We start from the raw sequence: 17,985 nt of genomic DNA on the forward strand, positions 1-17,985 counted from the left end.
CATTACTTTCTGAAGTGTTTCAAATATGATCAATTTTATGTAAATATGTACACATTTATAAATTCATATTGAATCCTGTTAGTGCTCTCGGTGACTGTCAGATTGTCAAGTTCTATTTTCTATTCTGTTATAACTTCCCTTGATAATGCATCAATGATGCATAAACCTATGTATTATATTTAGTTAGGATTATTGTCTCCTTTATTTAAAATTCTCAACTGGGAATATTATGTATCTGTCCATTTATTCTTGTCCTCTTTTATTTTTCATGTTAAGCTTTTTATGATTTTCTTAAATGTTGTGTGTCCTGAGTTAATTCTTAGTAATTCAATATTTGCACAAAGAAAAAAAGAGAATCTTCCATTATCATTGTATATTTTAGCATTATGGCACACACACAGAGTAATAAATCTTCAATATTTATGTTATATATACAATTAGGAGAACTTATTACCTCTGGCAATTTTTTCTAGATTCTTTTGAATTTTGCAATAACTGACTAATAATTACAAAATTAAAATATTTATTTCTTTTTGTGTGTGCGTGCGGTACGCGGGCCTCTCACTGTTGTGGCCTCTCCCGTTGCGGAGCACAGGCTCCGGATGCGCAGGCTCAGCGGCCATGGCTCACGGGCCCAGCCGCTCCGCGGCATGTGGGATCTTCCCGGACCGGGGCACGAACCCGTGTCCCCTGCATCGGCAGGCCGACTCTCAACCACTGCGCCACCAGGGAAGCCCAAAATATTTATTTATTTATTCCCATTATTTACAATTAGTGTTTCCTTTTTAACTATCATCAGAATTTTTAGATCGTAACTAAGGCTTTTTCTTTTGTCTGATAAGACTATCTCTAGTGCTAAATTAAGCAATTGTTTTTATTTCTACAAATCTTAACATATGCAATTTTTAAAACTGAATGGAAAGAAAACGTGATTAAGTATAAGAAATTCAAATGCTAAATAGAGTGGCAGTCTTTCATTCCTTTTAATGAATGAGAAAAAGATCTCTAAAGAATAACCATGCGGGGGCTTCCCTGGTGGTGCAGTGGTTGAGAGTCCGCCTGCCGATGCAGGGGACACGGGTTCGTGCCCAGGTCCGGGAAGATCCCACAGGCCGCGGAGCGGATGGGCCCGTGAGCCATGGCCACTGAGCCTGTGCGTCCGGAGCCTGTGCTCCGCAACGGGAGAAGCCACAACAGTGAAAGACCCGCGTACCGCAAAAAGGAAAAAGAAAAAAGAATAACTATGTGGGATGTATCTCATAATCACCAACTTTGGGGGGCCATTAACTACTTTCTTTTTCCCCTGAAGTCTTCCAGAATAATGCAGCCTATGAATGGGGGTGGCGAGCAGGGGAGGAAGGCAGGACGTGGTGGGAAGGGGGCTCTGATACCAGGGTTGACTGTGTCTTGCAGAAGGATATGTAGCAGGAAATCATCCCCCAATTCCTTCCCCAGTACCTGTGGTTTTTGTCTTTTTTCTTTTTTTTAAGTGTATAATTTGATATATTTTAAGGGTTTTTTTTAAAGTATAATTGACATATAATGTTATATTAGTGGTTTTTCAAATAGAGAAGAGGATAATTAATGAGTCTAATTGCACGGTCATCTGGTTAAGGAATCAAACCTGGCTTGTAGCATAACTGTATAAAACACAATCTTATCCTTTCTTTAAATCTTTTAAAATTTTTGGTCATTCCAACATCAGTTACCTATAGCAGGCACAAAATAGAGTGGGCATCTAATCCACAGTGATTTCCCAGCATCCATTCCATCCCGCTCCTTTGCCACAAGTGTGTGCACTGAACCAGACTGGGCTGAACAGGGCACCTTACCCTTGGCTGCAAGAAACTGGCACATAAGCTAAGCCATGGCAATCAAAACCCTTCCCCAGGATACTGCAGAATGGGACTGGAGGCAGAAAGCACCACATCCTGTCTGCGGCAGAGCCGTTAGGACCTGAGTCTGGCAGCACCAGCACCCCGTCCCCTACCACAGAGGAGCTGGTTTGGTAGAACAAAGCCAGCACACACAAAGAGGTGGAACTGGGACGGCTGAGAACGAGACTTGGTAGCACACACGTTCCTGATTCCATTCATTCCTGGGGCCAGCTCGAACCCAGCCTTCCAAAGGTCAGAATTTGCAAGCCAATACAGTCCCCATTTGCTTAAGCAAACTTACCACTTCTTCACTTATAAGTCAAGGAGTCCTGAATTATACAACCAAAAGTCAAGTTTCAACTCAGCTGTTTCTAGAATTTATCTTTCTTACTTCTCTGGAATTCCACTGGGATGTCTGTGACTAAACAGCAGTTGTGCTTCCTTAAAGAAAGCTACACTTTCTTTCTCATTTCTCATAGACTCTGCTAGGGAGCAGTGGTTAAATGCCTAGACTCTTGAGTCAGAAGGTCCTGGTCAAATTGTTACCCCAAAATTGGGTTCGCCTCTTGGTGGGTGTCGAGCCAAAAGACATAACCAATTCAAAGAGCAGGAGAAGGAAGGATTTATTTCTTGCAGCAAGTAGGGAGAACACCAGGGATCTTTCCCAGAGCAGTGCCTCCCCAAACAGCAAAACTGGGGAAATTTCAAGCTAAAGGTTATGCATATTCATGAAGGGGTTTGGGTGGTATATGCATATTCATGAAGGGGCTTGAGCAGAAGAGAATTCAGCATAGAATTGGGGCAAAGTTTACCAGCATCCAGGCTTCAGCTGATTGAAGTCAAGAGGGTCAGAAAAGGTTAAGATCATCATCCCTTAAGTTCCAACCAGTCTGGGGTCTCAGCAGGTCATTACCATCCTCCACCTGGATGGGGGGACCTTAGTTCCTGCAGAACTCAGATATGTATCAGATTGGTATGATATCCCTTGAGGAAGAATCAGGACCTTGTTTTGTTGCTGAACTACTGTTTCTTGACTGCTTTTCCCTTGTTCCTGAATTCCCTCACTTCCGTTAAGATCATTAATTACTGAGACCTGTTCAAGGGCAGGCGTGCATGAGGCCAGGCTTAGATCACAAAATGCCTTAGGCCAAAAATGGCTTCTCTTACGTCAGGAAAGCCATGCCTGGTTCTCTTTCTCCAGGGACTCCCTACCTTATCTGTTTATAAAATCTCAGCTCAAGGATTTACTAGCTGAGAGATCAAAGCACAGGGGTGACACTGCAGGAAGTGGTCTGTTTAAATGGGTTCTAGTTAATGGGGAGGTTTTTTTGTGGGCTACTTGTCGATTGGCATATCACATAGTTTATGAATGCCACTAGTCAGTGGACTCTGATAGATTTATCTCGAGAAAACATTCCCATCTGTCACTCAGGGCTATCATTCTTTAGCTTTCCCTTCCTTCCTTGTTCCTTCTTATATTGTTACTATAAATGATCCAAGAAATTATAACCAGAGGCAGCGGCAGCCAAAAGAAGACACAAATTGGAGGCAGATTAAGAGGATTAAGAATAGAAAATAGATAAGTTTCTTGGGATTGTTAGAGCTTCCAAGGAGAGAAGTATATTCAGTTCTTTTCTGATACTAACTACCTTTTTTATAGTTATCTTAATATTAACTTAGGAGCTTTCAGGCTACGAAAATTAATTCATGAAATACTGCCGAACTATGGAAGCGGAGAACACCCGTGTGAGTTGGATGAGGGGTCTGGCTAAGGTTTACAGAGAAGCAAGGGTTTGTTGTACATTGATGACAGTGCAGGTGCCTTATCAGTTGGCGCATTATCACACCAACCTGACAACCCCACGTGCTCCTTACATGTGATAGTTTTCCAAGGCTCCATCTAAAAGGAAATGTTGCATAATCCTAGCTGCTTTGGAGGGTACCAAATCACTCTCATTAAGGTTTATGAAGACTGAGTCATTCCCCAGAAAGGGGACACCTTTGATCTAAAGCTACTCATTCAGAAAGGTAGTCGTTAAGGACCTGGGGATGACTTCGTTTTTGTTGGTTATACAATCATCAGAAAATGATGACAAAAACTTAAATCTTTTTATGGTGACCATTAGAGTAAGAACACAAGTCAACCCCAAAAAACATGTAATATTTGAAAATACTTGGAAAAGGAAAACAAAACAAAACAAAACTGGGACTTCCCTGGTGGCACGATGGTTAAGAATCCACCTGCCAATTCAGTGGACGTGGGTTCGAGTCCTGGTCCTGGAAGATCCCACATGCCACGGAGCAACTATGCCCTTGCACCTCAACTACTGAGCCTGTGCTCTAGATCCCTCGAGCCACAACTACTGAGCCCGTGTGCCACAACTACTGAAGCCTGCACACCTAGAGCCCGTGCTCTGCAACAAGAGAAGCCACCGCAATGAGAAGCCCTCACACCGCAACAAAGAGTAGCCTCCGCTCACCACAACCAGAGAAAGCCTGGCACAGCAACCAAGACCCAATGCAGACAAAAATAAATAAATATATAATAAATTTATTAAAAAAAAAAAAAACCCAGATAGCTAACTCAACGCATTATCTGAGCTATATACACTTGAGGTAGTTATATGAAAGATGTACAAATAAGATTCCTTTTTAAAAAATTCTCCTTACAGTTTAGATGTCCTAATGTAGTGATTGGGAACCTGCAAACAATTTAATCACTTACAAAATTAAAAATATCTAACCTTTTCCCTCTTCCCCCTACGCCTGCCCGTGCATGACTTTTCCAAGCCTCTGGAAGATCTGTTTCTGTGGGGTCCACGTGTGGCTGGACAGACAGGGAGCTGGGAAGGGAGCTCAGGATATTCTTGGAACCTCTTCTAGCCATCAGCTCTGGAACAGAAGGGCCTACTGAATGGCAGAATCCAGGCCTCACGTCTTCAGGAGGCCAAGAGCAGTTAAAAGCAGAGCTGAGGGGCTTCCCTGGTGGCGCAGTGGTTGGGAGTCTGCCTGCCAGTGCGGGGAACACAGGTTCGAGCCCTGGTCTGGGAGGATCCCACATGCCACGGAGCAACTGGGCCCGTGAGCCACAACTGCTGAGCCTGCGCGTCTGGAGCCTGTGCTCCACAACGGGAGAGGCCGTGACAGTGAGAGGCCCGCGCACTGCGATGAAGAGTGGCTCCCGCTCTCCGCAACTGGAGAAAGCCCTTGCACAGAAACGAAGATCCAACACAGCCAAAAATAAATAAATTTATAAGTACTTTGAGAAGATATAACAATTGTAAATATTTATTAAAAAAAAAAAAAAAAGCAGAGCTGAGGAGAGCCTTAAGTCTGAGGCTTAGTCCTTGGATTAGCAGGTCAAATAATAAATTCCTTGGTAAAGCAAACTCTTCAGTCTGAGGAACTCCTTTGCAGTCTCAGTCACACTGTTAGATTTTTACCTCACTTTCCCATACAGATGATTCTGCTCCCAATTCCGATGTCAGGAGTGGGCGTGCGGGCAGGAGAGGCAGGCGTTTCCCACACCACCAAGGAATTCCCCTTCACCAGCTGGCTGTCCTACAATTCAACTCAGTTCTGACACTATCTACCCGGAAATAGCATCAGACTCCACAAATTAAGGACTTAGTGGTACCCTAGATGTCAGTTGCAAATCCAGGTCGCCACCCACGCTTCTGATCCAATGACCCCCCTCCTTGGGTTGGATTAATTTGCTAGAGGAGCTCACAGAACTCAGAGAAACATTTTTCTTACCAGATTACTGTCTTATTATAAAAGGATATAACTCAGGAATAGCTAGATGAAAGAGATGTGTAGGACAAGGTATGGGGGAAGGGAGTGGAGCTTCCATGCTCCCTAAGCAGCCCACTCTCCCCATCCTGCCATGTGTTCACCAACCCAGTTGTCCAAACCACAGCCTTCTGGGGTTCAATGGAAGCTTCATTATACAGGCACAACTGATTAAGTCATTGGCCATTGGTGATTGATTCCACCTCCAGTCCCACCTTTCCCTGGAAATCAGGGGGTGGGATGAAATTTCCAACCCTTTAATCTTGGTCAGTTCCCCTGGCAACTAGACCCCATCCTTAGGTGAGTTCCGAAAGTCACCTCACTAACATAAGACACCTTTACAGTTCTCATCGCTTAGGAAATTCCAAGATTTTTAGGAGCACTACAGCAGGAACAGGAAGACCAAATATATATTTCTTACTAGAAATCACATTATCACACATACTTACCAGAACAATTTCTTTTCTGTTTGTTCCACAAGTAGAGGTTTGGTTTAGTTTGGCTTTGCTTGATAATTTTCTCCTTAAAGAGTTAACGTATGTTCTGTATAGGTAGTACTTAAAGGGCAGATCAGATGTATCATCTCCCACTCCTGAGGTATGGCTGGCTCCTCAGTGGAGTGTGTTAAAAAAGAGACAGCAGGGGCTTCCCTGGTGGCGCAGTGGTTGAGAGTCTGCCTGCCGATGCAGGGGACACGGGTTCGTGCCCCGGTCCGGGAGGATCCCACATGCCGCGGAGCGGATGGGCCCGTGAGCCATGGCCGCTGAGCCTGCGCGTCCAGAGCCTGTGCTCCGCAATGGGAGAGGCCACAACAGTGAGAGGCCCGCATACCGCAAAAAAAAAGAGACAGCAGGCCCCAAATAGAGTCACTTGTGCTAACCTTGCATCAGCAAACCAAGACTTAATACCTAACTTAATTGCAGTTTCAACCCCTCCGCTCCCCTGCCCGCCCCACCCCGGCAGAAAGGTAACCTTTAACCAGTCAACCTGAAATCACCTGGTTAGCATTGGTGAGGTCATCTGCCCCTTCCGTTCCCTTTAGGAAGGTGACCTTGCCTAAAACAATGCATTCTTTGCTAATAAATTTCTTCTTCTGGCCCTTTCACCTTTAAAACCCTTCCCTTTTCTACAGCTTGGTGGAATTCCTTTCAATTTGCCAGATAGGATGCTGTCCAATTCATGAATCGTTTAATAAAGCCAATCTGAGCTTTAAACTTACTCCGTTGAATTTCTGTTGTCAAACAGGTGGCACACCCTGCCTACGGCACCACACGTACATAGCAGAGTTGGAAAAAGCACAGATTGAAGGCCAGATTGACCTAATTCTAAACACAGTATTTTTCACCTGCCAAATAAGGATAATACCACAAAGGACTGTTGTGAGAATTAAATATATAAAATGCCTCACAAAGTCTAGAATTGAGTACGGGGCCCTCGGAAAATATTAGTTCCCTTCTCCTGACCAAGAAGAAGGTTAGTTCTCTTCTTCTTCTGATCTTGCTAATCTCCAAAATCCCAAAAGAGATTTATGAACTGTCCACCTCCAGGGGCCTGTTTCCACCTGCTAGGTTGGTTTGAAATGGGCGTTTAACTGGCCAGTGATTGTTTCCATAACAGCGTTTCCCAGCCATCTGAGAGCTCTGATGAAAATTTCCTATAATCGGTAACTCTAACGATGGCAAGCACTTTGTCTCTGATGTAAACTACATCTGAGCACTAGAGTCAATGTTCTAGAAGGCTTCTAGTCTAATGGCTTTAGCAGTCAGACATGACTTCAGTGGTGAACTTTGGATTTATGGTAAAATTCTAGACGCCGAAGTATACTTGTTTGTACCTTCTGCAGTCCATGTTCTTATTTAAATATGATATTAAAGATAAACTCAATAAACTTTCATTTAAATAATTTTTTTTTAATTTTTAATAATTTTTTTAAGAAAGAGAGATTTCCTAGAAGAAAGCAATGCCACAAGCTCATCATGCCAAAGGAGAACATTTGATATAAGTTTATAATTTTGACAGAAATTTCTTGTCCTCAATATAGCCTTTCAGGGGTCAAGGCTGGAGTCTTACTTTTAAAGATCTCAGTTTCTAACTGGTATGTGACACAGAGGGCTCTAGAACCCTGATGGGAACGAAGTTTCTATGAGCACAAGCTTGACACGTGTATATGTGTGTGTATGTAAGTGTGTGTTGGGTGGAAACATTTAATAGGAATGTTCTAAAACAAATAATAGGACAGTAGAAAAAAACAAAATAAATATTTATATACAGATATGTGGGCTTTAAAGACTAAAAAAAAAAATTTTAATAAATAAAGATAATCTGATTGGAACCATTCTTTCCAGGCCCTAAGCAGCGGTGTCCAAAGAAATAGAGGGATTTTAATGTCATTTTGAGCCCCAAGATTAAATGATGTTCACTCTCTCCCACGTTATTTAAAAGAACTGATTAACTCATCAAAATCCCCAGGTACAAAAAGGCCCAAAAGAGTGAATGAAAAAAAAAAAAAGAGTGAATGAAAGAGCAAATGTGAGTGTTTAACAACATGGGCATGATTTTGCCCATGGAATAAGGTGTAATTAAATTCTATGCAAAATGTGAAATTCTTAATTTGAAATAGCACAGTATTAAATGTCGTAATAAAGAATCTCTCGGCACTTCCCTGGTGGTCCAGCGGTTCAGACTCCGTGCTTCAAGGCAGGGGGCGTGGGTTCCATCCCTGGTCGGGAAACTAAGATCCCACATGCCGTGCTGCATAGCTGAAGAAAAAAAAAAAAAGTCTGTCTCTCTCTCTCTGTGCAAAATTAAAATAATGTGAAACATCTTAAATTTAAAATTCTTTAAGGATCTCATAATTTTAAAGCTAGTGGCCCACAAGAATTGAAAACTGTGATTATGCTCTAACCATAGGGCAGTGCCACTTTAGCTGATTTCCAGAAATACCCATCACCCCTTGCCAGTCAAAACTGGTAGAAACAAATGGCATCACAAACTTGCAGTCAAAGGCTTCACAAGTCTGACTTGACAACCGTGCTGAATGGTGGGCATGGAACCACAAAATGATGCTTCCACGGGAAAAGGTCTTTAGATGATCAAATCCAATTCCCTCATTTTATAGGATTGTAACATTCCATTAAAGGGACCTACTCTCTGCTTTTTTTTTTTGGCTGCGCCTGGTGGCATGTGGGATCTTAGTTCCTCCACCAGGGATCAAACCTGTGCCCCCTGCAGTGGAAGCATGGAGTCTTAACCACTGGACTGCCAGGGAAGTCCCCCTACTCCCTGCCTTGAAACAATGATGAAAAATCTTATACTCCCCCCACTGGAGAAGTGGTTAGTTATTTAATACCTCAGACCATGTATCTTAAATAATCACAGGATACAGGGATGATGGAAAAAGTTAAAGAAAAATATCCTGGTGTGAGAATCATGGCAGGTACTGGATCACAGCAGACTGAGATGGCTCCATTTCCCCTCTTACTTTAAAGAAAACTGGGTGTGGGATGGGAGTTTTTGTATAATTGAAAAAGAGGAAACATTTATGTAAACTGTTATATGCTCCAGTTATAACCTTTGGAAACCACTGTAAAAATAAAAATCCATATACTATTAAAAAGCTTAAAGCCTGAGTCTAACAGGTAACTCAAATTTGGACCCAATATGGCTACATGATATTAATAAATGGCATTTTGCTAAAGTGTATACATACCTACTCACTCCCTTGTCCTCATGATAGCTTCATATACTACATATGAGTAATATGACTATATTCATATATAAGAAATCGGAGAGGTTTTCATCTATTGCTCCTAGAATTGAAAATACAAACTTCTCAAAAATTTATCTCATTCTCAAGTAGGGAATTCCTGATTATGGAATAGTAACAGCTTGTCCATAACTTGGTAGTGTTAATCATCCAAGAACCAAACAATGGGAGACAAATAACATTTGCAGCACAAATGGTCATGGCACTGCATAGAAAAAAAACAATGATGATATCAACTTTTGAGGGACCGAATTCTCTTATCCAGGGTTTTAATCGTAAACTGCCATGAACATGTGTTGTGAGGAGAGGCACATATACAATTATTTTAAAAAACTGCTTTTAACTAAAAAAAAAAAAATCACTGAGAATAATCCATTATCATCCAAGATTCTCCCTCCTGTTTTCTTACCCTCCCTTTCATCATCCCTTTGTATTTCCTCTTCTAACAATAGTAGTTCTTACCTACATAGTGGTTGTGATGTGCCAGGCGCTGTTCTAAGCACTTTACATATATTATGTAGTTTATCCTCGCAACAACATTATGAGCTAAATAATATTACTACTCAGGATAGAGATGAGGAAATTAAGGCATAGAGAGATTAAATAACTGTCCCAGGTCACACAGCAAATGTGTAGTGAGATTTTTTTCTTTTTATAGCTTTTTTTAAAATTAATTTATTTATTTTTGGCTGTGTTGGGTCTTCGTTGCTGCGCGCCGGCTTTCTCTAGTTGCAGCGAGCGGGGGCTATTCTTCATTGTGGTGCGTGGGCTTCTCATCGTGGTGGCTTCTCTTGTTGCAGAGCACGGGCTCTAGGTGCACGGGCTCAGTAGTTGTGGCTCTCAGGCTCTAGAGCGCAGGCTCAGTAGTTGTGGCACACAACCTTAGTTGCTCCGCGGCATGTGCGATCCTTCCCCGACCAGGGCTCGAACCTGTGTCCCCTGCATTGGCAGGCGGCTTCCTAACCACTGCATCACCAGGGAAGCCCCGTGTTGTGAGATTTGAACCTAAGCAGTCTGGCTTCAGAGTGTACACTCTTAACCAAGAGCGTGTGGGCAACAATTTCTCTTTTGTCGCTAAAGTGACTTCCTACAACTTCCTTTGATTAGTGGTATATTCATACAATGGAATATTATTCATCTGTGAAAAGGAATGATGTACTGATGTATGATACAATGTAGATGAACCTTGAAAATCTTATGCTAAATGAAAGAAGCCAGACATAAAATGTTACATATTATGTGATTCTAGTTACACAAAATGTCCAGAATAGGCGAATCCATAAAGACAGAAAGCAAATTAGTGGTTGCCAGGGGCTTCAAGGCGGGGCAAGGAGGAAGGGGAGTAACTGCTTAATGGATACAGAATGTTCTTTAGGGTGATGAAAATAATCTAGCGCTGGATAGTGCTGATGATTATATAACACTGTGATGTACTAAATGCCACTTCAAAATGGTTAAAATGGTGAATTTTATAGTTAAAAAATTTTTAACACAATAAAAAAATTGGAAAATAAAAAGTAATGATGGATAGAACTGCTGGTATCTTAGCCCAAATCAAGGCAGTGGTGCCAAACTGAACTAATAGTCATTGTAATCTTCACTGTTACACACTTGCAGTAAATAAATAAATGAGTAAATAATTTTAAAGCCAATTTTACTTAAGAATATCCTTAATGAAGCAGTAACCGTTATTAACTGTACAAAATCTCAAACCTTGAGCATACATCTTTTTTATATTCTGCGTGATCCAATGGAACGTACTAATAAAGCACTTCTGCCGCATGATGAAGTACAATGATTATCTTAAGGAAAAGCGCCTGTAAGATTTTTGAGTTAGATGAATTAGCAACTTTTTTCAAAGAATACCATTTTTACTTTAAAAAAACACTTAAAGGATAAATAATGGTCATTCAGACTTAGTTATCTGGCAGATATTTTTTCAAAATTGAATGAAGACTATGATTTTATATACATATATAATGTAATATATAACATATATATAGTTTAATACGTTATATATGATTTTTAGTGTCCCTTTGCACAGCTTTTATAGTGGCTCTCTAGGTATTACATTAGATATATAATTATAAGTTAAAAATTGTTACATTATATATAAATTATTTATAATTATATATATATATAAAATGTAATACAATTCAATAGAGGAACTGTAGCCTTTTCAACAAACAATGCCTAGAGCAATCGAACATCCACAGCCAAAAAATTAACTCAACCTAAACCTCAAACCTTTTATAAAAATTAACTCAAAATGTATCACTGCGTTAAATATAAAACAAAAAATATATAAAACATCTTTTTAAACAGGAGAAAATATTCAGGATCTAGGGCTAGACAAAGAGTTCTGAGACTTGGGTATACCAAAAACACAATCCACTAAAAGGAAAAACTGATAAATTGGACTTTATCAAAATTAAAAGCTTTTGCTCTGCAAAATATCCTTTTAGGAGAATGAAAAGACACGCTGCAGAGTGGCAAAATATGTTTCCAAACCGTACATTCAACAAAGGGACAGATCTAGAATATATTTAAAAGTCTCAAAACGCAATGGTATAAGAGCAAAAAATCCATTTAGAGCATGAGTAAAAGATGTAAAGAGATAGTCCACGGAAGATGATATAGAGATGGCAAATAAGTACATGAAAAGATGTTCAGTATCATGCATCACTAGGGAAGTGCAGACTAAAACCACAATGAGATATCACTACACACTTAATCAGAATGGCTAAAATAAAAAATAGTGACAAGGGACTTGCCTGGTGGTCCAGTGGTTAGGACTCGGTGCTTTCACTGCTGAGGCCCGGGTTCAATCCCTGGTCAGGGAACTAAAATCTAAGATCCCACAAGCCATGCAGCACGGCCAAAAAAAAAAAAAAATAGTGACAAGTGAAAGAAGCCAATCTGAAAAGGTGACTTACTATATGATTCCAACTAAATGATGTTCTGGAAAAGGCAAAACCATGGAGACAGTACAGAGATTAGTGGTTGTGGGGAGGGGTGGGTAGGGAGAGGGGTGAATAGGCAGAGCACAGAGGATTTTTTAGGGCAGTGAAACTATTCTACAGGACACTGTTGTAGTGGATACATGTCATTATTCACCTGTCAAAACCCACAGAATGTAGAACACCAAGAGTGAATCCTAATGTAAACTATGGACTTTCAGTGATAATAACGTATCAATGTAGATTCATCAATTATAACAAATTTATCTGGTGGGGATATTGATGGTGGGAGAAGCTTGTGTGTATGTGGGCACAAGGGGTATAGGGGATATCTCTCTAAGTTCTGCTCAGTTTTGCTGTGACTCTAAAACTACTCTAAATAATGGAGTCTATCAGGAAAAAAAAAGTGATAACACCCAAGCTGGTAAGGATCAGAGAAACTGCATCACCACTGCTGGTGGGAATGTAAAATGGTATAGGCACAATGCAAATCAGTAGCAGTTTCTTAAAAAACTAAACATGCAACTACCATATGACCCAGCAATGCTCTCCTGGGCATGTATCCCAGAAAAATGCAGAGTTATATCTATATGAAAACCAGTACATGAATATTTAGAGCAGCTTTATTTGCAATAACCAAAATCTGGAAACAACCCAAATGTCCTGCAACAAGTGGATGATTAAACAAACTGTGGTGCATCCATGGCATGAAATTCTATTCAGCTGTCAGAAAGGAACAAATTATTGTACACACAACAACCTGGATGAATTACAGAGAATTATGCCGAGTTAAAAAAAAAAATCAATCCCGAAAATTTCTATACTGCATGGTTCCGTTAATATAACATTTTTAAATGACAAAACTATAAAAATAGAGAACAGATTAATGATTGCCAAGGGTTTTTTGTTTTTCCCCCCCGCCCCACTCGCTTGGCATGCAGGATCTTAGTTCCCCAACCAGGGATCCAACCTGTGCCCCCTGCAGTGGAAGCCTGGTGTCTTAACCACTGGACAGCCAGGGAAGTCCCAGATTGCCATGGTTTAAACAGGAGGTGGGAACGAGACAGAAAGGGACTTGGTTATATGAAGGCAATTTGATGGATTTTTGTGGTAATGAAACTGTTCTGTAGTTTGTATCAATATCAACATCCTGGTTGTGATACTGCACTAAAGTTTTGCAAGTTGTCACCGTAGAGGGAAACTAAGTGAAGGGTACACAGGGATCTCTGTATTATTTCTAACAACTGCATGTAAATCTACAATGATCTCAAAATAAAACTTGAATTTTAAAAGTTCAATGAAGTCATGTACCTGTCATACAAGGAGGACAGTACTTATTGCCGATGATAAACTTTAAGCTTTCAAGCAAAAATTAGCATTTTGGAAAATTTGTTTCTGACACCATGAGCATTAACTTCCAAGACTTAAAAGACTTTTTTAATGAGATGAGTGGTGACATTAATGTTATGTTTTGATACTGTGTGATGAAATGTACCAAAAGTTGTAAGAGCTACATAAGTCAGTGAACCAATATTTTCTAAATAATCAATGCACGATATGACAAAATCATGCATAGATGAAAATCCATTCAAAATATGAGATAGACCAATAGATTTACTGGATGGAGTACCAAAATTCATTGATATGTTTTCAGATTCCAATTGTATCTAACATTTAAGAAATTACCATTTGTCCACTTTTAACAAAGGATATTCAAAACGAATATCCGTAATGACTTGGAAAGCTATTCAAATATGCCTCCTTTTTCCAACTACATATCTGTGTAAGTTTAGATCTGCTTTATATTCTTCTACAAAAATAATATATTGCAACAGACTGAATGCAGACACTTATGTAAGAATTCAGCTGTTTTCTATTAAGCCAGATATTAGAGATTTGCAAAAAATGTAACACAACACACACTCGTTTTGCTAAATTTTCTTTTATTTTGGAAAATACAGTTATTTTTCAAGAAAATAGTATTTATGTTAACACGTATGGGCTTGTTATTTTTCAAGGATTAACAAAGATATAGTTTTCAATTTTCCTCATTTGAATGTCTAGTATGGTAAGAACTGATAAATGGAATATTCATATGCAAAAGCTCTTTGGGGCCCTCAATAATTTCTAAAAGTATAAAGGCTCCTGAAACCCAAAACTCTGAGAACTGTTCTAGGAGTTTAAAGTGTTCTTATTGATTGTAGTTGTATGTTCAAATAGATTCTAAACCAGACTCACATACTGTGGGGCTTAAGTCAGAAAACAAGAAAGGGAATTCCCTGGTGGTCCAGTGGTTAGGACTCTGCGCTCTCACTGCTGAGGTCCTGGTTTTGATTCCTGGTCGGGAAACTAAAATCCCACAAGCTGTAAACATGGTCAGTAATAATAATAATAATAAAGGAAACAAGAGAGTGGCCAGTTTTAGAGCTGTGGGGGGCACATGTCCCCAGGGAGAAAGGAGCTGCCCTCTGTCCCTCCCTACATCGGGACAGGACAGCATGGAAATGCTGAGATTCCACATGGAAGATCATTCCCATAGGGTGTTTCCAGTGGGTTTCTAGGGAATCACCTGTGAGGCCAACACACTTGGCCCTCAAAGAGAAGGCAGTCATTTAGAAAGCTACCCCCAGTTCTTGCTCTCCGTCTTATAGACAATATTATGCTTCCAGAACAGCCTGAATTTCTTCTCCACCTTTATCTATTTTTATTTTTTATTTTCTTACTCCCCTCCTTTAAAAACAAAAACACAAGCAACATTTCACCAATTAGACCTTTACCAAAATAATGATTTGTAGTATATCCAGCTATGTACAGAGAAGATCCATCTGTAGCAGGTGAAGTGGTTATAATACATTGTAGGTGAAACCATCATGAAGAATTTTTCATTTCATTTGTTGGCTGTATTGCTGAGTTAATCTTCAAAGTGCATGTTGCTAAAAGAGGGAAGAACAATCGATCACTTAATTTCTAAATTTAAAAACTCTCATTGAAATGAATCCAATGAAACAGTCTAATGTTTAAATGAAGTACCATGAGCAGTCTCCTGGCATCCCTCCCAACTGGCAAAGGGACCCCAGGCTCGTCTCCAGGAACATGCTCTGGCCTATCCCACTTTATTCAGATGCTAAAACATCAGGGTGAGCACACACTTCAGTCTCAGGAAAAAGGTCATTCTGATTTAAGATTTAAACTAGAGCTGGAGTTTCTGCTATCAGTAAATTTACTGTAGAAATGCCTAGACTAAGGAAAATGTAAGTTGACTCCTTGCTCTTGGGCATGTTTAAATGACCCAGAGGCAAAACAGTTCTGTTTTTATAATATGGTGGCTGTGTGTGTGTGTTTCCACTTAATGGCCCTACCATGTCCCTGATACTCTAATAGTTCTTTCCTTGATTGAATTAACTTCCTTCTTTCTCTTCTCTTTGTTTTATCATTTTCTTTAATTCCAATTTTAGGTCGACAAATCGGCCTTTATAATAGCACTTACATGTACCAGTTTCCAGAGGAATATCCTGGCAGTCCCATCCACCAGCTAACTGGTCCTCTCCTCCCTAACCACTCCCCCACCATTCCTACTCCAGCCCCTGAGTACATCGCTACTAGCCCAGAGGATCATGCTGGTGGGCACAGCTTCCACCAGGTTGACCTACTGGGTCATTGAGTGATCTGTCCCTTTTATTTTGAGCCATAGAGTAAGCTAGAAATACCTGTTTTAAAAAACAAACAACAACAACAATATATATATATATATATATATATATATATATATATATTTTTTTTTTTTTTTGCGGTACGCGGGCCTCTCACTGCTGTGGCCTCTCCCGCTGTGGAGCACAGGCTCCGGACGTGCAGGCTCAGCGGCCATGGCTCACGGGCCCAGCCGCTCCGCGGCATGTGGGATCCTCGCGGACCGGGGCACGAACCCGTGTCCCCTGCATCAGCAGGCGGACTCTCAACCACTGCGCCACCAGGGAAGCCCAAACCTATATATATTTTAAGTAGTTTTCTAATAAGCTTGTGAAGTAATTGATCCACTGCCTATGACCAGCTTTAAACATCTTCCTGAGGTTGAGGAAACATGACAGCAGTGTATGAGAATAAAACTATTTGCTTTCTGTTCATTACCATTGTTCATCTTTTGAATAACTTCACAAATGTATTGTCTTTAACAAACAAGTGTCTTTAAACAAATAAGTTTGTCTACTAAAAGAAATCGAAAATTTAAAATACAGCATGTCAGGCTTCCCTGGTGGCGCAGTGGTTGAGAGTCCGCCTGCCAATGCAGGGGACACGGGTTCGTGTCCCAGTCCGGGAAGATCCCACATGCTGCGGAGCGGCTAGGCCCGTGAGCCATGGCCGCTGAGCCTGCGCGTCCGGAGCTTGTGCTCCGCAACGGGAGAGGCCACAACAGTGAGAGGCCCGCGTACCGCAAAAAAATTAATTAATTAAATTAAATACAGCATGTCTTGAATAATCATTTTTTTAAAGAAAATATCCTCACGCTTAAGGTAATTGCAGTATTTTCGGTTTCAGAGATGTGTTAATTGGGCGTGTTTTGTCTTCAGTTTTGCTAGTAATTTTCAGAGACCCTGTTTTGAATGAAATAGAACTGGAAGAATTTTTAAGTTTCACTTTTCAATGATGTTCAGATTTTATTCCATTAGAAGTGCTCTTTTGTGAGTGAGAATAGGAATCTGCATATGAAACTGTGCTCTCTATGACTGGGGTATGTAGTGGGTGCTGGGGTTCTCTGTTAGTCCTGCCCTTCCAAATGAAAGCTTTCCTGCAGGACATGCCCTACCCCAAAGGGTGCTGCCTTGCTTAATTTTCTGCTCCCTCCCCAGGGACAGCCCCAATCCAATGGCTGTTGATGTGGGGAGTACAATGGCCTGGCCCCCTTGCCTCAATTCAGGGTACTCTAAGGGCCACCCCAGCTCCAGAGCTCCCTGCAGAGGATGCTGAGGCCTCAGCTGCAACCACAGCACAATCCAACCTTGCCCTCTGCCTGGTCCACCTTCCCTCACTCCATCACTGGTGTTCCCAAGAGCACGCACAGTGAACGTCCTGTGTGCAAATATCCATCTCAAATAGTCCCCAGGGTAATTTCAAGAGTGTATTGCCATTCTAGAGACCTTCTGAGGCAAGACTTTAAAACTTCTCCTTGAAAATCTTGCCTTACAGTTAGTTACCACACATGAAGCCAGAATCATTTGGAAACTTCTTTAATGCAAAAGCCCCAAATGTGCCTAGCACTCCCTTCCTACAAGCCTGAGCTCAACCTTTAGAATGATGACACTTACAGGTCACCTCTCCCCTTAGCCAGGAAGGTTGAAATGTGTAGGCAAAATCAGTTTGCCTTTCAGGAGGGTCACAGACTCCCACCCCAGAAAACTGCACAACCACACAAAATTCTGGGTACAGTTCCAGAAGGATAATAAAATCCCCCGTAAAACCCTCCATGGATCCCAATTTAAGACCCGTTGCTTTATAGTGAACATAACAAGAACCCATAGTCTCAAAGCTGTTGTCCCCAGCAGAGGGAGTAGAGAAATTATTTTTTTTTAGGATATATAAAAAGTCCTAATTTGTC

The 17,985-nt window shown here is 40.8% G+C and overlaps 1 protein-coding gene across 6 annotated transcripts in view; it reads right to left on the minus strand.

Moving 5' to 3' along the window:
- Nucleotides 1-13,091: 13,091 nt before the first annotated feature.
- MEP1B (meprin A subunit beta) overlaps nucleotides 13,092-17,985 on the minus strand; it is a 46,026-nt gene continuing 41,132 nt past the window's right edge. For all 6 annotated transcript variants that reach the window (XM_060310416.1, XM_060310417.1, XM_030876492.2 and 3 more), the window contains one exon: nucleotides 13,092-15,328. In XM_060310416.1, the coding sequence (XP_060166399.1) occupies nucleotides 15,314-15,328 (15 nt within the window). In that variant the 3' untranslated portion in view covers nucleotides 13,092-15,313. The remainder of the gene's footprint in view (nucleotides 15,329-17,985) is intronic.

Source organism: Globicephala melas, chromosome 13, assembly GCF_963455315.2.
Source record: "Globicephala melas chromosome 13, mGloMel1.2, whole genome shotgun sequence".
NCBI lineage: Eukaryota > Metazoa > Chordata > Mammalia > Artiodactyla > Delphinidae > Globicephala > Globicephala melas.